The sequence below is a fragment of the Pan paniscus genome, chromosome 17 (genome assembly GCF_029289425.2).
Source record: "Pan paniscus chromosome 17, NHGRI_mPanPan1-v2.0_pri, whole genome shotgun sequence".
Lineage (NCBI taxonomy): Eukaryota > Metazoa > Chordata > Mammalia > Primates > Hominidae > Pan > Pan paniscus.
Window position 1 is genome coordinate 50,645,642 of NC_073266.2, and position 27,381 is coordinate 50,673,022.

The 27,381-nt window shown below is 35.0% G+C and overlaps 1 protein-coding gene across 3 annotated transcripts in view; it reads right to left on the minus strand.

The window, feature by feature from the left end:
* Window positions 1–27,381, minus strand: part of CCDC178 (coiled-coil domain containing 178) — a 503,460-nt gene that overhangs the window by 336,045 nt on the left and 140,034 nt on the right. For all 3 annotated transcript variants that reach the window (XM_034943399.2, XM_057300489.1, XM_055102765.1), the window contains exon 12: window positions 19,942–20,095. In XM_034943399.2, the coding sequence (XP_034799290.1) occupies window positions 19,942–20,095 (154 nt within the window). The remainder of the gene's footprint in view (window positions 1–19,941; window positions 20,096–27,381) is intronic.

Genomic DNA, 27,381 nt, shown 5'->3' on the forward strand with positions numbered 1-27,381 from the left:
AATGTAATTAAGACAATTTTATTTACAATAGTGTCAAAATGAATAAAAATTTAGGAATAAATTTTACTAAACAGTGCAAGATTTGTACACTGAAAATTACAACACATAGTTAAAAGGAATTAAATAGACCTAAATGAAAATGTATCTGTAACCATGGATTTAAACACTTAATATTATTAAGATGACAATGCTCTCCTCATTGATTTACAAAACTCCAGTAATCAAGACATTGTAGTACTGGCATAAGGAAAGACATATAAATCAATGGGATAAAACTGAGAATGTAGAAATTAACCCATACTACATTAATTACCAATTGATTTTAACAACAGTGTCTGTCCAATTCAATGAGATAAAATAGTGTTTTCAAAGAATGCTGCTGAAAATACTGAATATCCACTTACAAACAAATGAATTTGAACTTCTACTTCATACCATACACAAAAATTAACTAAACTTGGATTAAAAAATATAAATGTAATAGTTAAAACCATACAAATCTTAGAAGAAAACATAGATATAAGTCTTTGAGACTTTGGATTAAGCAATGGTTCCTCAGATATGATACTTAAAGCATAGGCAACCAAAGATAAAATAGATAAATAAGACTCCATCAAAATTACAAACTTTTAGTTTTTAAACTTTTTAGTATCTTCTGCTTCAAGAATACTAACAAGAAAGTGAAAAGACATGACATGGAGTGGGAGAAAATATTTTCAAACAATCTATCTGATGAGTGTCTAATATCTGGACTACAGAAAGAATACTTACAACTCAATAAAAAGTGAAAAAGAACGGAATATAAAATGGACAAAAGATTTGAATAGACATTTCTCCAAAGAAGATATACAAATGACAAACACAGGAAAAGCCATTTTCCATTATTAGAGACTATGGAAATGCAAATCAAAACCACAATGAGATCCCACTATATATCCACTAAGGATGGCTTTATTTAAAAAGGGGTTTAAAAAAAAAAGGACAGATAATACTGATTGTTGCTAAGAATGTGTTAGAATTGAAACCCTTATAAATCACTATGGTAATGTAAAATATTGTAGTCACTTTGGAAAATAGTTCGGCAGTTCCTCAAAATGTTAAACATAGAACTATCACATGACCTGGCAATTCCACTCCTAGATATATAACCAAGGAAAATGAAACACATTATGCAAAAATTGTAGTGAATGTTTAAGAGTGGCTTTATTCTTAAGAGTCAAAAAAAGTGGAAACAGCCAAAAGTCCATCTACTAAAGAATGGATAAACAAAATGTAATGTACTTAGAAAATGGAAACTACTCAGTCATAAAAAGCAATAAAATACTGACAGACTCTACTACATAAAGGACCCTTGAAAACCAGGGTCTATTGTCTAGCCTCAGGTAGCTCAGATGCATAAAATTATTTTATATTTTACATACCAAACAATTGTCAATCTCTAGAAGTAGGTTTACAAAGTATTTTTCAATGGGAAAAAAATGAAAAAATATACATGAAAATTCAGTGCCTAAGGGTCAAAATTAATGATTTGCACCACTATGCCTTTGATAAATGCCTGTGGAAGGCTTACTAAATGAAGTTATGAGACAATCATGAGCACACCTTAAGCATTACATGTGTAATTCTTGCAATCTGCAACTTTTGGATAAGTACGATTACTTTAGCCCTGGCCTAAGTAATAAGATCCATGGAGTCACTAGTATTATCTCCTTATTCCTTTCCTAATATAAATGATAATAAATGTACAACTTCAAAAGTATTAATCATTGGAATATCTAAAATCAAATAGTATGCCATTAACGGAAATCTTTGCATTAAAAAGGAAATTTAAATGGCTAATAAGAAAAAAATGTATTTACTTTGCTATCAGGCAGGAACATGAAAATTAATGTAACCTTTTTTTACCCAACAATTAGGTTGGTATAATTTAAAAATACCAACCATTCTGGGAAAAATGAGAGAAATCATACATTTCTATCGCTCCTAATATATAAATATAAGTGCATATGTATACATATGTTTTAGAAAATATTTCAGAAATATTTATTTTGAAAAACATACTTAGTTCTAATCCAATAATTCAACTTTTGAGAATCTATCCCATAGAAAGAACCAATTCATAACAACAACAAATATAAAGTTATTCATTTTAATATTGTTTGCAGTAGTTACTATTTTCAATCTGAATTTATTTAAAAGTTAAATAATTGAATACATTGTCATTGAGGTTCATTTTCCTTCTAATGGGCTTTCTTGGGTAGCAAAGCCTAGGAAAATACAAAGAACAGAAAGGAAGGTAGGGATACTAAGAGGAAAGGAAGGGAAGGGGAAGGGAAGAAGGGAGGGAGGGAGGGATTTCTAGTTTTACTTGGAGGAAGGGTAGGAAAGGGGAGGGGAGGGGGGAGGGGAGGGGAGTGGGGAGGGGAAGGGGGGAGAGAAGGGAAGCTGTAGCTTCTATGGTCAATCTGGGAAACATTTTTGCATGTCCAACCCAGAGTTTTTTCTGCCAGCTTTGCAAATTCATTGGTTTCTAAATTTTTTTCTACCTAAAACAGAGGGATTTCTGTTTCCTGCACTGTACCCTGATTGATATTATGACATGTTCCTAGTATGTAATATTTGTTTACTGTTTAAAAGAGTGCATTAGATTCATATCTAATAACCTTGATATATATCCACAATATATTTTTAAGTAAAAGAGCAAGATTACTAAATGTAAACTGGGCAACAGAGCAAGACCCTGTTTCTAAAGTAAGTGAGTAAATAAATAAATAAATAAATAAATAAATAAATAAATGACAATATTAGATGGGACTGTGAATCTGAAGCTGGACTTCTCAGACATGATGTTAGGCATGGAAAAATACATAACTCTTTGGGAAAACTTTTTTGCATTGTCTACTAAAGCTGAACATGTGCATTCTTTGGCCCAGAAATTCACAAAATAAATGAACGTTTCATTTTAATAAATGAATGCATTTCCGTGCATATTTCAAATGTTGTGGCCTGAAAAGCTGGAAGGTTTGAATTGCCATAAACTGAAATAGGGGAGAATGCAGGTTATAGAGTGGTTCCACATCTGAAGTACAATTTTAGGACAGTTAAACTTGAGATACTTACTAGATATCTAAGTGGAGATTCAGAGTTGGCAGTTGGATATATAAGATTTGTTACAAAAGACTAAGCACTGAGGTTCTCAAATGTTTGGAGTTTGAGTAGATATAAAGAAACCAGTAGAGGGAACTGAGAACAAGAATCCAGAAAAATAGCAAAAACCATGAAGAATGTGTTCTGGAAGCCAAAAGAAAAAGGTTTCCAAGGCTAAGGGTAGAATCAACTTGGTTAAGTGGCATGTGTAAGTTAATAAAGATGAGGACAAAAGAATAATGATTAGATTTAGCAAAATGGAAATCACTGGTGACCTAAGGCTTAATGGTGATGGTAAAAAGAAAATTGGGGTGTGTTTAAGAAAGGATGAACGATATAATGGTCAAGTAAGATTTATTCCAACAATTCAAGGTTCAAATTAGAAAATCCATTAATTTAATATACTGTATTATAGATAATGAGAGAAACATTACATGAGCTTCTCCCTAGAGGCAGAAAAGATTCTTGAGAAAATTCAATACTCATTCCCAATTTAAAAAACTACTCAATACATTGAAACTGACAATACTTTACAACATGATAAAATGTATATTGAATCTTAAAGCCAGCATCATATTTAAGGGAATAAAAAAACTAGTAGCAATCCCATTAAGAGTGGGGCATAGCAAGGATGCCACTTATTTCCACTACTATTTAACATTGTATTAAAAGTATTAATCAACGTAATCAGATAAAAAATAATGATTAAAGGCATAAGAATTAATAAAAATTAGTGTCTCTAATTGCAGATGAAATAATAGCATTCCTGGAAAACCCCAGATAAACAATGATGAGTAACATAAATAATTTTAAAAATTAGTAAATTAGTGCAGTAAGAATTATCATTATTTACTTCATAAACCAAATATAACTAGTTAGAAGAATTAATAAAAGAGAAATCCTCAACTAGAAGTACAAAACAATAATTTACGAATACACTTTTCAAAATCTTGCAAATTCTATATGAGGAAGCCTTTTAAAAATGCTCCTGACACAAAATGTCATTGAACAATTGGAATAGTATCATCTTATTGACTTAAAATAATGCCTATTTACTATCTCATTTTCTATAAGTCAGAATGCTGGTGAGCTAGGTCAGTACTCTGCTTAGGGTCTCACAAGCTGTAATGAAGGTTTCAGTTGGCCTGGGCTCTCCTTTAGTGGCTCTGGGGGATAAACCATTTCTAATCTCATTAAGGTTGTAATCTCATTACAGTTCCAGGCAGAATGTATTATGTTTTCACAGTTTCTATGTGGCCCCCTCCATCTTCAAGTCAGCAATGACTGGCTGAGCACTTCTCATGCTTTGGAACTCTCTGACTCTACATTTCTCTGACTTGTTCTTCTCTCAGCCAAAAGAAAGTTATGCTTTCAAAGACTCATGTAATTACCATTACAATCCAGGATAATCTCCCAATCTAACGGCACTGATTATAAACACAATTACATCTACAAAATCCTTCTGCCCATGTAACCTTGCATATTTACAAGCATGACATGAAGGGCACAAATTATGAGGATCCAGATTCTGCATACCACACTGCACTGCCTGGGCCCATGATCCACATCCTGCCCATATGCAAAATACATTCACCTCCTCTGAGGGTGCCCACAAATCTCCAACCAAAGCCCAAACTTGCATCTAAATGTTATTATCTCTAATGTCCAAAATCTCATAATCTAAATCAAGTACAGATGAAACTATATAGGTTCGATATATCCTGGGGTGAAATGTCTCCTTTTTTTTTTGGACCTTTGAAACTAAAGAAAGAAATCATGACTTTCCAATGATCCTAAAATACATACATATATATATATATATACACATATATATACAAATACACATATATATATATATTTACTTCATGAGAAAGAAGCCAAATCCATCATTTTTTAAGAGATAATCACTTCTCTATTTTTGGCTACACTGAAATAGTTGAGGAGTAACACCCTTAAATTTCCTTGATGCCCTCTTGTTTAAGGAGCCTATAGAGCCACCCTTCTAAAAGTAACTTCAATTAAAATTGATTGAATAATATTTTTATATTATGCCTAAACATAAAACTTTAGCATTTCTATATGGAATCAAATTTTAGCATTTATATATGGAATATAGGCTTTATTCTATCACATACAAAACAAACACAGCAACTAGAAAATGACTGAATTTACCAACCTTCTAGCATTTATCCTTTAGAGAATATTACTATTAGCAACAAATACTGACAGTATTTAATACACAGAAGTTACCTCTAAATGTGGACTGTGAAGTACAAGAAATCTGCTGGACAATATGGAACGATAATATATATAAAATTAAAGGGATGCAAGGCTGGTTCAATATACGCAAATCAATAAATGTAATCCAGCATATAAACAGAACCAAAGACAAAAACCACATGATTATCTCAATAGATGCAGAAAAGGCCTTTGACAAAATTCAACAACGTTCATGCTAAAAACTCTCAATAAATTAGGTATTGATGGGATGTATCTCAAAATAATAAGAGCTATCTATGACAAACCCACAGCCAATATCATACTGAATGGGCAAAAACTGGAAGCATTCCCTTTGAAAACTGGCACAAGACAGGGATGCCCTCTCTCACCACTCCTATTCAACATAGTGTTGGAAGTTCTGGCCAGGGCAATTAGGCAGGAGAAGGAAATAAAGGGTATTCAATTAGGAAAAGAGGAAGTCAAATTGTCCCTGTTTGCAGACGACATGATTCTATATCTAGAAAGCCCCACTGTCTCAGCCCCAAATCTCCTTAAGCTGATAAGCAACTTCAGCAAAGTCTCAGGATACAAAATCAATGTACAAAAATCACAAGCATTCTTATACACCAATAACAGACAAACAGAGAGCCAAATCATGAGTGAACTCCCATTCACAATTGCTTCAAAGAGAATAAAACACCTAGGAATCCAACTTACAAGGGACGTGAAGGACCTCTTCAAGAACTACAAACCACTGCTCAATGAAATAAAAGAGGACACAAACAAATGGAAGAACATTCCATGCTCACGGGTAGGAAGAATCAATATCGTGAAAATGGCCATACTTCCCAAGGTAATTGATAGATTCAATGCCATCCCCATCAAGCTACCAATGACTTTCTTCACAGAATTGGAAAAAACTACTTTCAAGTTCATATGGAACCAAAAAAGAGCCCACATTGCCAAGTCAATCCTAAGCCAAAAGAACAAAGCTGGAGGCATCATGCTACCTGACTTCAAACTATACTACAGGCTACAGTAACCAAAACAGCATGGTACCGGTACCAAAACAGAGATATAGATCAATGGAACAGAACAGAGCCCTCAGAAATAATGCCGCATATCTACAACTATCTGGTCTTTGACAAACCTGAGAAAAACAAGCAATGGGGAAAGGATTCCCTATTTAATAAATGGTACTGGGAAAACTGGCTAGCCATATGTAGAAAGCTGAAACTGGATCCCTTCCTTACACCTTATACAAAAATTAATTAAAGACAGATTAAAGACTTAAATATTAGACCTAAAACCATAAAAACCCTAGAAGAAAACCTAGGCATTACCATTCAGGACATAGGCATGGGCAAGGACTTCATGTCTATAACACCAAAAGCAATGGCAACAAAAGCCAAAATTGACAAATGGGATCTAATTAAACTAAAGAGCTTCTGCACAGCAAAAGAAACTACCATGAGAGTGCACAGGCAACCTACAAAATGGGAGAAAATTTTCGCAACCTATTCATCTGACAAAGGGCTATTATCCAGAATCTACAATGAACTCAAACAAATTTACAAGAGAAAAACAAAGAACCCCATCAAAAAGTGGGTGAAAGATATGAACAGACACTTCTCAAAAGAAGACATTTATGCAGCCAAAACACACATGAAAAAATGCTCACCATCACTGGCCATCAGAGAAATGCAAATCAAAACCACAATGAGATACCATCTCACACCAGTTAGAATGGCAATCATTAAAATGTCAGGAAACAACAGGTGCTGGAGAGGATGTGGAGAAATAGGAACACTTTTACACTGTTGGTGGGACTATAAACTAGTTCAACCATTGTGGAAGTCAGTGTGGCGATTCCTCAGGGATCTAGAATTAGAAATACCATTTGACCCAGCAATCCCATTACTGGGTATATACCCAAAGGACTATAAATCATGCTGCTATAAAGACACATGCACACGTATGTTTATTGCGGCACTATTCACAGTAGCAAAGACTTGGAACCAAGCCAAATGTCCAACAATGATAGACTGGATTAAGAAAATGTGGCACATATACACCATGGAATACTATGCAGCCATAAAAAATGATGAGTTCATGTCCTTTGTAGGGACATGGATGAAATTGGAAATCATCATTCTCAGTAAACTATCGCAAGGACAAAAAACTAAACACTGCCTGTTCTCACTCATAGATGGGAATTGAACAATGAGAACACATGGACACAGGAAGGGGAACATCACACTCTGGGGACTGTTGTGGGGTGGGGCGCGGGGGAGCGATAGCATTAGGAGATATACCTAATGCTAAATGACCAGTTAATGGGTGCAGCACACCAGCATGGCACGTGTATACATATGTAACTAACCTGCACATTGTGCACATGTACCTTAAAACTTAAAGTATTAATAATAATAATAATAATAATAAACACACACACAAAAAATAAATAAAATTAAAATGGATAGATTCATTTAAGAGTTAATCATACAGCATCAAACGTATACAAAATTACAGTGATTTTAAATATGTGCTATTTATTGCAATAAGAGTAAGTTTTCTTAGTTCTCCATTTCACTGAAATCAATTATAAAACTTCCAAAATCTATCTCTTTTACAATATAATAATTATTAAAGACAAAAACAATTTTTATCTTAAAAAATAAATAATTTAAATCGTAAATTATATTGAAGGAAAGACACCTCTAGATTGAAACAATATAATCACTAAGAGTTATTATGTAGTTTTGGTTATGTTTAAAGTCATGTTCAAAACTTATTTTATATTCAAGGAAACAATGCCAATACCAACATCTAAATTATACAATTAAAGGGTGAACATAGTACAAAATTGTGAACCAGTTGCCATACAAGATCCAATAGACAATGTGACAAGTCTCATAACCCCACAGAATTAATGATATGAAATTCAATTCATAAAGATGTCTTCTTAAAAGTGAATGGAAAAAGGGTAGAGTTAAGGTTTTAAGAATTTTGGAAAATGTGAAAATACTGGCAAATTATTTAAGCTTTGGCAGAATGCTAAGGTGTATCATTCTTACCTGTGCTTCTTGTACTACTGTATAATTCAACTTTCATTATTTGTTATCACAATACCATTTCGCTTAAAATGAATAGTTATGTTCAATTAAAAAGTTTTAGAGATATTTATTACAGCTTTGTTTATAATACTTAAAAATTAAAGCACACTTAATATCCAATGACAAGGGTTTAAGAAACTGTAAAGAGAGAGAGGGCAAGATGGCCAACTAGGTGCAGATAAGTGGAACAGCTCCCATGGAGGCACTGAGACTACTGGCGTGCTTTTAACAGATCTTCAGAGGGAAGGCACCAAGAGTGGACACAGAAGCTGGGTTGAAGGGGGAGAAAGCTGGGAACCCTGCAAGGGCTATCACATATGGGGGGCTCATTTTTGAACCACAACAGTTCCAGAGGAATAGGTGAGTGAAACTGGCTAGGAGCAACTTGCTCTTGCCACGGGCCTCTGAAACCCGGCAGGAAGGGACCCCTTGACCACCATGGACACTTGAGGTGGCAAGGAGAGCCTCCTCGAGAAGTGGTAAGGGCAGCAAGCCAGCTGATGTGGAGCCCAGAGAGTTTGGAGCGAGAGCATCTGTAGTGCAGCACAGCTAGGGGTTGGCCACCATACCTCTAGGCTCGACTTGCTCCTGTGAGAGACTTCAGCCCTAGGGGAACTGTCGGACCTGATCTCTGCAAGCTGGTCCTGCACATCAGATGGGACTAGTCTGACCTATGCACTCCTTGGTCTGCTGGCCTCTCCTGGGTCCCCAGCCTGGCCATACCTGCTTATAGGGCAGTCTCGAGTGGGGCCCACACCATAGCTTCTGCATTGGTAAACCATACCTAAGAAATAGAGAGCTCCAGTAAGATGGCCCCTGTGCCCACACACCAGCCCACATGCTCTCTCTCCATACTTCAGCTTTCCCTGGGCTCATGGCAACTCACCACATCACTACCTGGCACATGTCTGCACGGGAGAGTTTTTGCTTTACTTGCCCCGCCAGCACATGGGAGTGCAACTGGACCCTCAACATCCCTGCTGATGGCCATTGCAGAGAACCTCGGAGGGCCCAGAGCCAGCAAGCCCGACTCCCCGCTAGTGCCTCCCCCTTGTGTTAATACTGTGCAGAGAACAGGGGATCCTGCCACACCCTGAGTGATCACTCCTGCTTGCAGGGCACAGAGAAGGCACCCAGACCTGCCCGGACCAGCACTCTGGCCCCAAGCCAACACCACCTCCAAGGCAACCACACACAGAGTCTCCAGCAGGGGCCTCCTTCTCCCACCCTCCAACAAGCTGCATTGCCTCTGCCACTGTGGTGAAAGCTATCAGGGAGGCAGACACCCCTGCATCCACTAGCACTCTGCTGCAGCTGCTGCACCTCGGCATCCCCCAGAGCAGGCCAAACCTCAAGGAGCCAAGAACAAAGTCAGGGTACAAGTCCTCCCAAGTCAGAGCATGCAGTCTAGGAGTTAGGAGCTGAACACTGGCCCCCTCAAATCTCCCATAAACGAAGTCAGTCGGCTGAATCCTCCTTATATTAAGTATAAATTAAACCCCCAAAGTCATCAACAGGATTAAAAAAAGAAAAAAAATCCGAAGGTAACCAACCTCAAAGACTGAGTGCCTTCTTTGACCAAGATGCCAAAAGCAATTGCCACAAAACTAAAAATTGACAAATAGAACCTAATTAAACAGTTTCTGCACAGCAAGAGAAAGTATCAACAAACAGACAACCTACAGAATGGGAGAAAATTTTTGCAAATTATGCAGCTAACAAAGGTCTAATATCTAGCATTTATAAGGAACTTAAATTTACAAGAGAAAACCAAGTAACCCCATTAAAAAGTGGGCAAAGGACATGAGCAAACACTTTTTAAAAGCTTACATGTGGCCAAGCATATGAAAAAAAAGCTCAGCATCACTGATCATTAGAAAAATGCAAACAAAACCACAATGAAATATCATCTCACACCAGACAGAATGGCTATTACTAAAAAGCCAAAAAAATAACAGATGCTGGTGAGATTGTGGAGAAAAAGGAACGCTTATACACTGTTGGTGGGACTGTAAATTAGTTCATCGTTGTGGATGACAGTGTGGTGATTCCACAAAGACCTAAAGGCAGCAATACCATTCAATATGGCAGTCCCATTACTGGGTACATACCCAAAGGACTATAAATCATTCTGTTAAAATACACATGTGTGCGTATGTTCATTGCAGCACTATTCACAATAGCAAAGACATGGAATCAAACCTAAATGCCTATTAATGATAGACCTGGCAAAGAAAATATGGTACATATACACCATGAAATCCCATGTAGCCATAAAAAGAACAAGATTATGTACTTTGCAGGGACATGGTGGGAGCTGGAGGCCATCAGCCTTTGCAAACTAACACAGGAACAGAAAACCAAAGGCCGCATGCTCTCATTTATAAGTGGGAGCTAAATGATGAGAACACATGGATACACAGAGGGGAACAACACACATTGGGGCCTATCAGAGGGTAGAGAGTGGGAGGAGGGACAGGATCAGGAAAAATAACTAATGGGTACCTGGGTGACAAAATAACCTGTACAACAAACCCCCATGACATAAGGTTACCTATGTAACAAACCTACACATGTATCCCTGAACTTAAAAGTTAAAAAAGAAACTCTAAAGCTTTTAAAATTAATTGTAAAATATAATATTGAAATAAGTTTTTATGTCATGAAAGAAGAAACATGCCATCAATTACTGTATGCATATGATAATATCATTATTTATATATATTACAAGGCCTGTGTGTTTATATACAAAAAAAATGAACAGTGACTACATCTGGATGGTGTTATCATAGTTCAATATCTTCTATTCGCTTGAGTATATTCTAAACTTTGAGGAATCAGCATTAAGTATTTGTGCCTTTCAAAACATGCCTTAAAATAACTTTATATCATAGTTTCTATAATGAATCCCATCAGATTTTCTGAGGGTTGTAAGGAAGAAAACAGGATTCATTAATAGCAATTGAAGCAGAGTTTGTGGGGCAGATCCTGACTGGAATAATCTTATGTGAGAATGCAAGGAGAGAAATTGAAGACAGAAATGACTTTCAAAGAATTTTCCACAAAGAATATCAGGAAATGCAACTGTACTGTAGCTCTTGGGGAAAGAAAGAATGCACACACACACACACACACAGACACACACACACACACATTAAACATGAAAAACAGGGAAGTGAAAAGTAAAAAGTGAAAGAATAAGCCTAAAGAAAAAAGAAATTGTAACCATAAAAGTACATATTAACACATTAAAAGTTTGAAAATTCTAAAATTATTGAATCTAAAAATCGTTTCTTTTTAAATAAATTATTAAAAATTTTAAAATCTAATTTAAAAAGTGAAAATACGTATACAATTAGAAATAACATAACAGCAAAAACGGAAGCAAGCATTCCGCGTCATGGTATGGTAATATATTTGAAAATCTTAATCCATTTAGATTATTTCCTGGGCCATTAAAAAATTAAACATCAACCTCACGAAGAAATACATAGCCTGATATGACAATTATGTTATTAAATAAAACAGTGGCCCATGAAAAAGAAAATAATAATTCAAACAATGGAAAAAAATCACCAAGGTGTTCTATCAAATTTTCAAGAGAAAGTTATTTAAATATGTATTAATTGTTTAGGTAAGAAGAATGGAAGAAAAGTTTCAAAATTCATTTTGTAAAGCTGGCATAATCCTGATAAGAGCATCTATCAAATATAGCACAAATTAAGAACACCGGAATACAGACTCACTTATGAATATGGATGCAAAATCTTAAATAAAATCCTTGCAAATCAAACTCAGCAGTAAATTAAAAGAACAATAAACCATAACCAAGCAGAGTTCATCTAATGAATTTAAAAATGGTTAAATATTAATATAATACATCACCTCAATAGGTCAAATGAGAAACTAAAATCATCTTCACAGCATTTTCTATAAATGAACATCTATTCCTATGTAAACTGCTTTTATAATCAGAGTATATTTTTAAAATCTTTAGCATGGTCATTAGTATATATTTGAAATCAGCATTTAGATAACATTAAGCACTTCTTTAAAATAAAAGATAGTAAAAGCCAATTTCACAGATGTCATTTAATATTTAATATATATGCCACACAAAATACACACATAAAAAGTGTTGAAATCCTATTATTTAAAAAATTAGCAATGTATATATATATATATATTTTTTTTTTTTTGATATGGAGTCTCACTCTGTCACCCAGGCTGGAGTGCAGTGGCACAATCTTGGCTCATTGCAACCTCTGCCTCCCGGTTTCAAGCGATTCTCCTGCCTGAGCCTCCTGAGCAGCTGGGACTACAGGTGTGCACCACCACACTGGGCTAATTTTTGTATATTTTAGTAGGGATGGGGGTTTCACCATATTGGCCAGGCTGGTCTCGAACTCCTGACCTGGTGATCCATCTTCCTTAGCCTCCCAAAGTGCTGGGATTACAGGCATGAGCCACCACGCCTGGCCAGCAAATGTGTATTTTTCTAAATGTTATCCTATTTTATCTACAAAACACATATATGAATACTGTGTAATGAAACACTACTGTTTTCACGGTCCAAAAATTTGGGTTGTAGTTTGGCTCTGCCACTTAATAGCTTTTTGTCTGTTAGAAAATCACTCAGCTTCTCTAGGCTGGCTTCCTATTTGATAAATTGTTAGTATTAGAAATAACTATTGTTTCTCTATTTTTGAGAAGGAATTTGCTTAATTTGAAAATTTTCGAGGCAAATGTATGAATCAAAAGGCATATTTGAATGGGTATTTTGTGGTGTTTAGATTCATACTGTATAATATATAGGCCAATATGTTAGTAATGTAAATTAGCTTTCTATGAACAAAAACAATATTCAAAAATTATGAAAATACCAACTAATATACCAAAGGAATCCACTTATATGCAACATTTATATGAAAACTAAGTTACTAAAAAATAATTTTGTGTGTCTATGTGATTGTCAATAAAATATAAAATTCATAAATATTTCTAAATCCCTAAAAGTTATTTTTTATTATCAATTGATAAAATCAGATATAAATGCCTTTTTTATATTACAAGAAACTAAAAATTGCACATCATAAAATTATTTTCTTAAAAAATATTCTGAACCTTGGGAGTAGACAATAAACATGGGAAAGGGATTTATAGAAAATTCTTTGTTTTACATTTAAAAAGTATTTGATCTCAACATTACTTTAATGCACTGAGCCAATTTCAAGAGGTTTTCTGGCTAACAAAGGCCATTGTTTTTAGAAATGAAAAGGAAACAATGTGTTTTCATAGATCCAATGACACAAATTAGAGAAAAGTGTATGTTAATGAGGTAAAGACTCAATTGAAAGCACAAAATGCCTTGAAATTTAAAAAAAAATCATTTTAAGTTGTATGTGCAATTAGGCAGCACAAATCTTCTATTTTTCTCTTGAACTGGGAAGTTTCAATTGCATACCAAAAAATAATGCATGGCAATAATGCACATCATTGCTTTTAATTGAATGCTTAACATGTGCTCTTGAAAATCTAGCTTAAAGGTTTTATAATGAGCAAAATACAGAAAAAATTAATATATCTAAACTTCATTTTTCTCATCTCTTCTAGAATGTATGATAGTCTCCAAATGATTTCTATAATTAAAAAAATCACTAACCTTATAAATATATACCCAATTTCTCATCAAAAATAACATTTTGTGGCCAGGCGTGGTGGCTCACACCTGTAATCCCAGCACTTTGGGAGGTCGAGGTGGGTGGATCACCTGAGGTCAGGAGTTCAAGACCAGTCTGGCCAACAGGGTGAAACCCCATCTCTACCAAAAATACAAAAAATTAGTTGGGTATGGTGGCTCACACCTGTAATTCCAGCTACTCAGGAGGCTGTGGCAGGAGAATCACTTACCTCAGGCAGCAGAGGTTGCAGTGAGCCCAGATCATGCCACTGCATTCCAGCCTGGGCAACAGAGAGAGACACCGTCTCAAAATAAATGAATGAATAAATAAATAAATAAATAACATTTTGTTAAAACATCAAATTGAGGAGGGCCAGCGTTTTCATTTTAGAGATGATCAAAGATATAAAAAACTGATTGTAGGTTTACTCAATAATTGTTCCCTTTTTGAAAATTTTATTCATGCTGACATTTTTATAGATATAGACAAATTTCAGCATGATTATTAAACCAAGGTAATAATTATTTGTCAACAGTATGTAATATTTTTAAAACTTTTATTGATTATGCTATACTTCCCTGGGGCTTTTATAGTAATCCCTGGGAAAGCTACAGGCATTCTTTTAAATTAAGGAAGATTCTGTGAATGGCTGCTCTCTACACTCCAGGTCACCAAGTTCTTTACAGGCTCACAAGGTGTAGGATTTCCCCTCTTCCCATTTACCTTTACTTCCCTACCTCCCTCCTCCCCTCCTCCTCCTCCCCTCCCCTCCCCTCCTCTCCCTTCCTCTCCCCTCCTCTCTCCTCCCCTCCTCTCCCCTCCTCTTCCCTCCTCTCTCCTCCCCTCCTCTCCCCTCCTCTCTCCTCCCCTCCTCTCCCTTCCTCTCCCCTCCTCTCTCCTCCCCTCCTCTCCCCTCCTCTTCCCTCTCTCCTCCCCTCCTCTCCCCTCCTCTTCCCTCTCTCCTCCCCTCCTCTCCCCTCCTCTTCCCTCCTCTCTCCTCCCCTCCTTTCCCCTCCTCTCCCCTCCGCTGTCCTCCCCTCCTCTCCCCCCTCCCCTTCCTTCCTTCCTTTTCTTCCCTCTCTCTCCTTCCCTTTCTTCCTTCCATTTATTCCTTGATTCACTCACTTACTCAACAAGCACTTATTGTCTAACATGGGAAAGGCATTGGACAAATTACACAGAGACAAAGAAAGAGTCACAATGCATCTCCTGCCCTTAAAAACCTTAAGAAGTAGACAACTAATCACTAATTTCAACACAGTGTTATAAGCGCCAGCATAGGGGTAAACGCAGAGTGTAGTTAGAGTTCAAAGCATAAGGAAGAAAGTTAAGAGATGGCTTCACCAAGGATTTTCTTCCTTCCAAGTTGAGATTTAAAATAAAAGATTTCAGCTACACAATGATAGGACTGAGAGAATGAACAGTGTCAAACAGACATTATATTATGAGGGAAGAGTATTTATAAAGAGTTGGAAGAATGAAAATATGTGGCACATTCTGTTGTCCTGAGGTTGTTTCAGGTGGTTAGAGTATAGAGTCAGAGGGAAAGTGGGAGCAAGAAAGAGGCTGGAGACAGAAACAAGGGCAAATGTAGAGAAACTCATACTACTATCTATTTAAGATCAGGTTCTTCCTTCTCATCAATGCCATTTCCTCCTCCTCTAGTATTTCAGCCCAGTGTTTTTGGTCTAGTGGGTTGGTTTTTTTGTTTGTTTGTTTTTGTTTTTGTTTAGTGTTTTCAGCCTTGTCTATTTCTGGATCCTTCTCTCTTGCCTATGTAGCAGTGTAAGTCATTCTCATATGAATTTAGGTTAATATTCTCCACACTGCATGAATGAGACAAAATTAAGACATTTAAAAATGAAAATAAAATTTAAAAATTTTTTGAAAATCTCAAATCTTGAATCTTATTTGCAAGAGGTAGAGTTTAAAAATAATTTTAAAAAATGGCTGGGCAGGGTGGCTCATGCGTGTAATCCCAGCGCTTTGGAAAGCTGAGGTGGGTGGATCACCTGAGGTCAGGAGTTTGAGACCACCTGGCCAACATGGTGAAACTCCATCTCTACTAAAAATACAAAAATTAGCCAGGCATGGTGGCACACACCTGTAATCCCAGCTACTGGGGAGGCTGAGGCTGGAGAATCACTTGAACCCATGAGGCAGAGGTTGCAGTGAGCCAAGGTCGCATCACTGCACTCCAGCCCTGGTGACACTGTGAGACTACCATCCCAAGAAATAAAAAAAAACAAACAACAACAAAACTTTTTTAAAAAAAGATAAAAGGAATTTCATTTAGGAAAGTCTAACGAACAGATAGAGTTGTGTGCAAAATATTAACCTGGGAATAAATATAAACAAACATTTATTGTGTAAATTAATAATAAATTATCTTAAGAAAATTAGTAAATAAGATATGCATAAAATGATGGAAAATTGAATATATGTCAGGAGAGGATCACAAAATCCCTAAACTGTTCAGGAAAAAGTTAAAGATATTGAGTATGCTTAACATCTGTCAAGTGAAATATGCATTCCACAAACTTTATTAATAATTCATAACTTCAAACCTTGCAAATAAAAGCATAATAAAAAAGCTCAACTCTAATCATTCTAAACTTATGGCTTCAAAATTCGTAAAGCAAAATTTAGGAAAAATGAAAAAAGTAATCTATCTCCCTGAGATATTTTAATTCATCTCTTACAGTAATTGATAGAAGTGTCAGAAAATAAACCAGAAATATAAAAGATTTAAATAACACAATTAGCACAGATGGCTAAATCAATCTACTTAGAATTGTATCCCCAAACCAGAGAAAACATTTTTGTCAAATGAAATATTTATGCAAATTGCCCATATATTAGAACATGAATTAAACCATAATAAATTTTAAACTATTTCTACCATATAGACCAATTTTATAAACATATCAGGATCACATTACAAATCAATTTTTAAAAATAACTTTAACATTAGATGAAGATGGAAGGGTTAATTTATCTCATCACTGTCTGATTTTGCAAAGACATAGTTTGCCTTTTGGAAAGTTCCAAGAATATTGATTAAGGTTCAATTTGGGAAAACAACTCAAATAAGCAGAGATAGATCATGGGTATGTTTAGAAGTCCCTATCATACAGATTTGATTTCTTCCCCAATTATTCCATAAGTCGATACAGTTTCAATCATAATTCTAACAAAAAATTTTAAAGAAATGAACCAGATAATCCTGAAACCTATATGGAAGGGCAAGAATCAAGAAAAGCCTAGAACTCAAAAGAAAATATAAGATCAGAGGATTCACTATAATAGATAATTAACACCCATTATGGAATTTTCGTGACGTAGCCATGGAGTGTTCAGGTGAAGATGGTCAAATAGATCAAAGTAAAAAGTGAATGGAAAAAGATCCACACAAACATAAAAGCCTAATATGGGACAGAGATAGCACTGATTATAAATATATAAAGAAAACTCATCAGTAAATTGTATTGTAACAACTTGTTTTCTATATTATAAAAAAAGTAACTGGAAACTCACTTCACATTACACCCATACATTAATTTCATATTAATTATGCATCACATCTGGCAAGTGAAACATGCATTCCAAAAATTGTAGAAATAGCTTTTTATTTCCAAATTTGTAAATAGAAGGCAGAGCGAGAAAAACAACCCTAAATTTTGAACATTCTAAACATAGTTTCATCTAAAACTATCACATAAATATTAAAAGCAGAATTCAGAAACATTGAGAATGAAATAACAGAAAATATTTTTATAATCTCAGGGGTGGGAAAATTTCTTAAACAAGTTCACAAAAGGAAAATGCACAAAGGAATGTATTTATACCTGATACTACATTAAACTGAAACGTCTCTTCATCAGAAGTTACCATAAAGAAATGAAAAAAGGTTGGGTAAATATATTTTTAACATTTGTAACTAGAAAATATTTCGTATCCATGATATATAAATTCTTACAAATCAGTGAGATGACACTCAGTATATAGCAGGAAAATCATGAGCAGGTTTTCACAGAAAAGGAAATACAAATCACCCCGCAAAAGTCATTAAAATATGTTCAGTTCCATTAATAACTAATAACAAACCATAATGAGGTACAATTAAAAAGCCTTATTGTAGAGAAGAATGTCTTTAACTCTAGGTAGGAATGCAAATTGGCATAATAATTTATATATTATTTCCTTTTACTATACTATTATTTATTTTATCTATTATGTTCTTATACAACAGTGAATGAGATATGGCAGAAAAAGAAAGCTTCATCTTCAGGAAAGATGAGTCATAATGAAAGGTCAGATGCTTCCAAGCAGGAGCACATCACTGCTGATTTTAGAGATGAAGAGAACAAACAGCCAGGGAATGCGGCAGCCTCTGAAAACTGAGTGTGATCTCAGGCTAACAGGTGCCAAGGAAACAAAGGCTTCAGTTCTCAAACCATAAGAATTAAATCATGTCAAAACTGCACACCCCAGTTAGAATGGGTACTATCAAAAAGACAAAAAATAACAAATGCTGTTGAAGATGCAGAGAAAAGGTACTCTTAAACGTTGTTGTTGGGACTATAAATGAACACAGCCACTGTGGAGTGGAGATCACAGCAGTATGGAGATTCCTCAAAAAAAAAAAAAACCCACTAAGAAAAGAATTACATATGATCCAACAATCCCACTGCTGGTTATATATCCAAAGAAAAAGGAATCAGTATGTCAAAGAGATATCTACACCTTCATGTTTACTGCGGCACAATTCACAAAACCTAAGATATGAAATCAACCTGCTTCCATCAATGGATGAGTAGATAAGAAAATGTGATGCACAATGGAATACTATTCAGCAATAAAAAGGAATGAATTCCTGTTATTTGCAGCAACATGGATGGAACAGGAGGGTATTATGTCAAGTGAAATAAGCCTAGCACAGAAAAATGAATACCATATGTTCTCATTCATACATGGAAGCTAAACAGGTTGATCTCACAGAAGCAGAGAGTAGAACAGTGATAACTAGAGACTAGGAAGGGTAGGGGGTAGGGACATAGAGAGAGGTTGGATAAGAGAGAAAAAATTATAGCTTAATAGAGAAGTAAGTTTTAGTGTTCTTTAGCACTGTAGAGTGACTCTAGTTAATAATAATTCATTCTGTATTTTCCACGAGGATTTTCAAAATCCTCGAAAGAGGGCGATTTTTAATGTTACCAAAACAAAGAATGCTGAATGTTACCCTAATTTGATCATTACACATTGTATACAGGTATCAAAATATCACACTAGACCCCTTATAAAAATGTACAATTATTATGTGTCAATTGAAACAGAAACTGAAGAAGTTTTTGTTTGAAGTTTTTCTTCAGTTTTTGTTTTAATTGACACACAATAATTGTACATTTTAAAAGGGGGTCTAGTGTGATATTTTGATACCTGTATACTAAAAATAGTGTTATCCTGGAGTCTCCAGACAGAAGTGCCAGGCTACTGACACCCTGATTTTAGTCTTGCCAGACCTGGGGCAGAGCAACCACTTTAGCCATGCTGTGCCCAGACTTCTGACTTACAAAAAGGTTGAGATAATAAATGGGTGCTGTTTCAAGCTGCTAAATTTGTGGTAATTTGTTATGCAGCAATAGAAAACTAATACAGGCAAATTGGCTAAATATAAAAAAATTGGCCAATTGCTATTTAATTATTGACAAAAAAGTTTACTATTTATAACTCAAAACAAAAATCAGTATTTTTTATTTCTAATATGAAAAACTCACCGTTTTTGATAGAGAATGTAATTCATTTTTTGATGACTTTGTTTCCCTTATTGCTTCAGTCACTTCCTCTTCCTTCTCCTCAATATTAGTATTAACATTTATCACTGATGAAGAGTAATGATCAAATAGACTGTTAAGTTGATGTATCTCTCTCCTAGGGATAAAAACACAGTTTATTTTATTCACATTAAAAGAAAAAATATATTTTAAATTATACTTAGGCCAGGCTTGGTGGCTCATGCCTGTAATCCCAGCACTTTGGGAGGCCAAGGTAGCAGATGGCTTGAGTCCAGGAGTTCAAGACCAGCTTGGGCAACATGGAGAGACAATGTCTTTACAAAAAAAAAATTGAAAATTAGCCTAGCATGGTGGCACATGCCTGTAGTCCCATCTACTTAGTAGGTGGAGATGGGAGGATTCATTGAGCCCAGGAGGTTGAGGCTGTAGTGAGCTGTGATTGATCCACTGTACTCCAGCCTGGGTGACAGAGTGAGACCCTATCTCAAAAAAATTATATAAATGAATAAGTAAATAAATTATACTTAAATTAGCTTTAACACGCCAATGAATCAATGGAAATCCATCCCAATGTAACTTGACAATTTCTAAAAAAATACTACTTAGATGTTAAGTAAATAGTGAGGGAAAAAGTCATCAATAGTATTGTTTCCAAGGGAAAACATAATTGAGAGAAAAATCAATTATAAATGCTTTCAAATAAGCTGTCTTTGAATCTGATTTTAGGTAAGATATTTATACACTTTTAATTCAGAAGCTGGGCAATACAGGGATGGAAATGTAAGGAAAAAAAAGATGAAAAAAGAAGAGAAGAGGAGGCAGAAGTGAAAAGACCAAGCAGTTATTGCTTTCACAGGCTTAGAGGTAAAATAAAGGAAAATGTAGCTTAGGAAAACACAGGGCTTTTTAAAAAGAAGTAATAGTCAAAGAGTTATTTCTTCCTATATGACCCTCTCAAGAGGACCAATGCTAATCTGTGAACCACACAATCCTTTATCTAATCTAGCAGGTAGAAACCACTTTCCAAATAAAATATTATCTTTAGATACTGTTATGGTTGTTTAATGGAGCAAAATATCACAGTGAGAAAATGATAAAATTACTATTTTCATAAACTATCAGCAAATAATATAGATAATTACAACTTTTTAAAGACACCTTAAACAAAATAGTAGACTAGGAGATTTATTTGAAACCCACATAAGAGTAAAACATTTATATGTAATAAACTCCTACAAGTCAATATGTAATAGAAAAATTGTTCAATAGAAAAAGGCACAGAGAATATGAACAATCACCAATAAATATATGGTGTGCTTATTGAATTGGCCCAGATTCTTATGCACCAACCCTGATTCCAGCAGCATAGTCAAATGAAACCGAAATCTACAATCTCACTATAGAAATGAAAATTAAAGGAACAAACAAATAGGCAAGAACAAGATTCTTTACATTTCCATGTCTGCAGAGTATAGACTTACCTGTCAGAGTCCTAGAAGCCAGTTAGGCAATGAGAGTTAGATAGCCTCAACATTCAAAATGTGTAAGTTTGATTAAGTTTTCTTCTTTTGAAATTAGTTCTTCTTCTCTCAGTGTTATCTATTGCCTCCAGTCCAGAGAATACACTATGGACTTTTGCCTGAGTGATGCACAATTGCCCACTGTCATGCAATTTGGGAGTTATTATTTTAGTGGTTCACTTATTCCAATTTTTTGATGAAGTTGATGCCACTAATTCCTCAGCCTTTTGAGGGTTTCCCAGAAAAGTAGTTTATACTATGCTTGTCTCCACTGTTATTTTAAATTTCCTCATTGTTATGTCAGCTAAATCAGAATAAATTTAGAAGAATAAAAGGGAAGAATCACTCTACCTGTTGTTAAGAATTACTATGCAAACTCTGCAATCAAGAAAGTGTGATATTGGCAGAGGGATAGCCAAATAGATAAATAGAATGGTCATAGACGACCCAGAAATAGAGCTACACAAGCATGTCTGATTCTTGACAAAGTTACAAAATCAATTTAATGAAAGTAATTTAACATATGGTGATGGAATAATTACATATTCATTGGCAAAAAAAGGGAAGCTCAAGCTAAATCTCACATTTTGTATACAATCTAACTAAAAATGGCTTATATATCTAAATATAAATTGTAAACCTATAATATTTTTAGAAAACAAATTTCTTTGTGACAGGATTAGGGCAAGATTTCTTGTGTGTGACACCAAGTACATGATGAATAAAAGAAAAAAGTGATAAGTAGAATTTTAGAAAAATTAAGAACTTCTGCATTATAAAACACCCTCAAAGACAAAAAGACAAGACTTCACTAAAACATAGAATATATTTACATATAACATATCCGATTAAAAATCTTATATTTTCAAAATTAAAGAATTCTCTACACACAACCATAAGAAAACAAACATTACAATGGGAAAATGGCAAAACATTTGAACAGACACTGTATGAAAAAGAGAATTCAATAACAAGCACACGAAAAGATGTACATCACAATTTGCCATCAGGGAAATGCAAATTCAAATCATAGTGAGATATCACTACAAACTTACTAGTCCAGGCTGAAATTTTTTTAAAAAAATAGTGTTCTCTTGTAGAGAAACTGGATCTCTCATACATTGCTGGCATTCATATAAAATGGTACAAGCCGTTCTGGAAGACCAGTTTGGCAGTTTTTTATAAAATTAAACTTACAGTCAACATACATCCCAAAAAATCACACTTTTTGATATTTATCCGAGAGAAATGAAAAACTTATGTTCACACAAAAACTTCTACATTGATATCCATGGCAACTTTATTCAAAGTAGCAAATAACTGAAAACAAACTAAATGTCCCTCAAAGGGCAGATAGTTTCAAGCTCTGGTATATCCATACAATGGAATCTCATTCAGTGATAAAAAAGGAATGAACTCTTAATACCTTCAACAACCCAGATTGTTCTCAAATGCATTATGCTTAATAAAAAAAAAGCCCAAATCAAAAGTTAAATGTTATAGGGTTTCATTTATATAGCACTCTTAAAATGGCAAGACTAGAGATAGAGAAAATAATAGTGGTTGTCAGGAGACAGAGAAAGGACAGTGGATATGAATAAAAAGGGTAGCACAAGGAATGAAACTAGTCTGTATTCTGATCATAGTGGTAGTTACTGAATCTATACGAGATAAAATGGCATATAATAATAAACACACACACACATACATACATGAAAATATGTAAAAAATCATGAAATGATTAGGCTTATCTCAATTTCCTGGTTTTAATACTGACAACAAGTACAGTATATACAATACAAGATACTCCCATTGGAAGAAGCTGGAGGAAGGGTACACAGGACTCTATGTCTAAACTCCTATGAGTCTATAATTATTTATGAATAAAGATTTAAAAAGCAAAATATTAGATGAAACAGACCTGCATACTTATCAAGATTGAGATAAGACACATAAAAAATCCCACATACTCAAATAGGGGAAAGTGAACTTTAGTGGTTCACTTGAAAACCTACAAGGTATCAGTCTAATTAAGAATCATATTTTGGGCCGGGCGTGGTGGCTCACACCTGTAATCCTAGCACTTTGAAAGGCAAGGCAGGTGGATCACCAGAGGTCAGGAGTTTGAGACAAGCCTGGCTCATGGTGAAACTCTGTCTCTACTAAAAATACAAAATTAGCCGAGAGTGGTGTCGTACACCTGTAATCCCACCTACTCGGGAGGCTGAAACCAGAGAATTGCTTGAACCCAGGAGGCAGAGGTTGTAGTGAATCAAGATTGTGTCACTGCACTGCAGCCTAGGTGACAGAGCAAGACTCCATCTCAAATAATAAACAAATAAATAAATATATACAAATACATTAAAATTAAATGATATATTCCTGAAAGACCAGTGAATGAAGAAAAAAATTAAAAATACAATTAAAGAATTAGTTGAAATAAATGAAAATAGAAACACAATATGCCAATTCTATGGGACACATAAAAAGAAGTATTAAGAAGCAAGTTTATAGCAGTAAATGACTATAGCAAAAACTAGAGCGATTTAAAATAACCTGCTGATGCACTGCAAGGACCTAGAAAAGCAAGAACAAACCAAAATTACAATAAGTAGAAGGAAAGAAATAAAGATCAAAAGCAAAAGTAATAAAATTGAGATTAAAAAATACAAGAAATTCACAGAACAAAAAATTAGCTTTTTAAAAGATAAACAAATGGACAAATCATTAGGTAGATTAACAAAGAAAAAAAGGGAAGACCCAAAAACAAAATCACAAATGAAAAACGAGTTATCACAATGGGTACCACAAAGAATAAAAGTATAATTAGAGATTACTATAAACAATTTATATGCCAATAAAATAAATAACCTAGAGGAAATCGATAAATTCCTAGACACATACAACCTATTAAGATTGAACCAAGAAGAAATAGAAAGCCTAAACAGAGCAATAACAAGTAATAAGATTGACTCAGTTACAAAAAGTCTTCCCCCAAAAAAATCCAGTACCAGATGGCTTTACCACTGCATTCTATTGAACCTTTAAAGAAGAAACAACTGGCCAGGCATGGTGGCTCATGCCTGTAATCCCAGCACTTTGGGAGGCCTAAACAGGCGGACAATGAGGTCAGGAGATGGAGACCATCCTGGCTAACACGGTGAAACCCCGTCTCTACTAAAAATACAAAAAAATTAGCCAGACGTGGTGGCGGGCACCTGTAGTCCCAGCTACTCGGGAGGCTGAGGCAGGAGAATGGCGTGAACCTGGGAGGTGGAGCTTGCAATGAGCCGAGATTGCACACTGCACTCCAGCCTGGGCGACTGAGCGAGACTCTGTCTAAAAAAAAAAAAGAAGTAACTTCAATTCTTCTAAAACTATTCCAAAAAAATGGAAATGAAAGGAACTCTCCCTAACTCATTCCACAAGACCGCTGTAACCTTGATACCAAAACTAGACAGGGACACAACAAGAAAAAAACACTATAAGCCAATATATCTGATGAACATAGATAGAAACATCTTCAACAAAATGCCAGGAAACTAATTCCAACAATATATCAAAATGATAACACACCATGATCAGGTGGGATTTATCCCAGAAAGTCAAGAATGATTCAACATGCATGAATCAATAAATGTGATACATTACATCAATGCAATAAAGGACAAAAGCCATATGATCATCTCAGTAAAGGCAAGTAAAGTATGTGATAAAATTAAACATTTCATCAAAATAAAAAATACTCTTAATAAATTAGGTGTAGAAAAAAGTACCTCAACATAATACAGGGGCCATATATGACAAAACCATAGCCAATATCATACTGAAGAGGGAAAAGCTGAAGTTTTTTCTGTAAGATCTAGAACAAGACAAGGATGTCCAGTCTCAGCACTCTCATTCAACCTAATACTAGAAGTCCTAGCCAGAACAATTAGCCAAGAGAAAGAAATACAGGGCAGCATCTATTTTGGAAAGTAGGAAGTCTAATTGTCCGTCTTTGTAGATGACATAATCTTGTATACAGAAAAACCTGAAGACTCTACCAAAAAATGCTTAGAACTGATAAATGAATTCAGTAAAGTTGCAGGATTCAACATCAACATACAAAAATCAGTAGTGTTTCTATATACTAATAAAGACATAACCAAAAAATAAATTAAAAAGGCAATCTCATTTAAAATAGCTACAAAAAAAACTAGAAACATATGTAACCAAGGAGGTCAAAGACCTCTACAAGAAAAACTGCAAAACACTAATGAAAGAAATTGAAGAAGATACAAAAATGGAGATATCCTAGCTCACGGATTGAAAGAATATTGTCAAAATGACCATACTACCCAAAGCAACCTACAGTTTAAATGCAATTCGTATCAGAATACCAATGACATTATTCATAGAAATTTTTAAAAAGTTAAAAATTTTATGGAACCACAAAAACCCCAAAGAGCTAAAGCAATTTTGAGCAAAACAACAAAGCTGGAGGTACCACACTACCTGACTACAAAGCTGTTATATCCAAAACAGCATGGTGCTGACAATAAAAATGGATACATAGACCAACTAAACAACATAGAAAACCCAGATATTAATCTACATATCAACAACCAACTGATTTTTGACAAAGACAGAAAGAATACACTTTGGGGAAATGACAGTCTCTTCAATAAATGGTTCTGAAAAACCTGATATTCATATATGGAATAATAAAAATAGACCTCATCTCTTACCCTATACACAAATCAAGTCAACATGGATGAAAGACCTAAATGTAAGAACCAAAACTTTAAAACTAGTATAAACACAAACACACACACACACACACACACACACTCAGAGGAAATGGTTCAACACATTGTCCTGGGAAAAGTTTTATGAATAAGACCTCAAAATTACAAGCAACAAAAGCATAAATAAACAAATGGGATAATATCAAACTAAAAAGCTTCTGCACAGCAAACAAGCAACAGTGTGCAAGTACAATGTACACAATGGGAGAAAATATTTGCAATCTATTAATGAAACTGCAGATTAATATCCAGAATATACAAGGATTTCAAACATCTCAACAGAAAAAAAAAAAAAACACACAAAAAACAAAAAACAAAAAACCTTGGGCAAATAACCTTAACAGATATTTCTCAAAAATGCTTGATATCACTAATCATTAGGGAAATGCAAACAACAATGAGGTATCATATCAGCCAATTAGGATGGATATTATCAAAAGACAAAAAATAACAAATGCTGTTGATATAGGTTGGATATTTGTCCTCTAAATCTCATGCTGAGCAGTAATCCCCAATGTTTAAGGTGGGGCATGATGGGAGCTGTTTCGGTCATGGGGATGGATCTCTCATGAATAAATTGGTGCTGTCCTCAGGATAGTGAGTGAGTTCTCACAAGAACTGGTTGTTTAAGTGTGGCCCTTCCTCCCTCTCTCTTTCGCTCCCACTCTTGCCATGTGACATGCCTGCTTGCCTGCTCCCACTTCACTTTCCTCCATGATTGTTACCTTCCTGAGGCCCTCAATAGAAGCCAAGCAAATGTTGCTGCCATGCTTCTATAGCCTGCAGAACTGTGAGCCAATTAAGCCTTTTTATTTACAAATTACCCAGTCTCAGGTATTTCTTTATAGCAATACAAAAATGGCTTAATAAATAAAATTGGTACCAAGGAATTGGGCATTGCTATAAAGATACTTGAAAGTGTGCAAATGACTTTGAAACTCAGTAATAGGCAGAGATTGGAGGAGTTTAGAGAGCTCAGAAGAAGACAGGAAGATGAGAGAAGGTTTGGAACTTCTAAGATACCAGTCAAATGGTTGTGACCAAAATACTGATAGAAACGTTGACAGTGAAGGCTAGACTGATGAGGTTTCAGATGTAAATGAGGAAGCTAT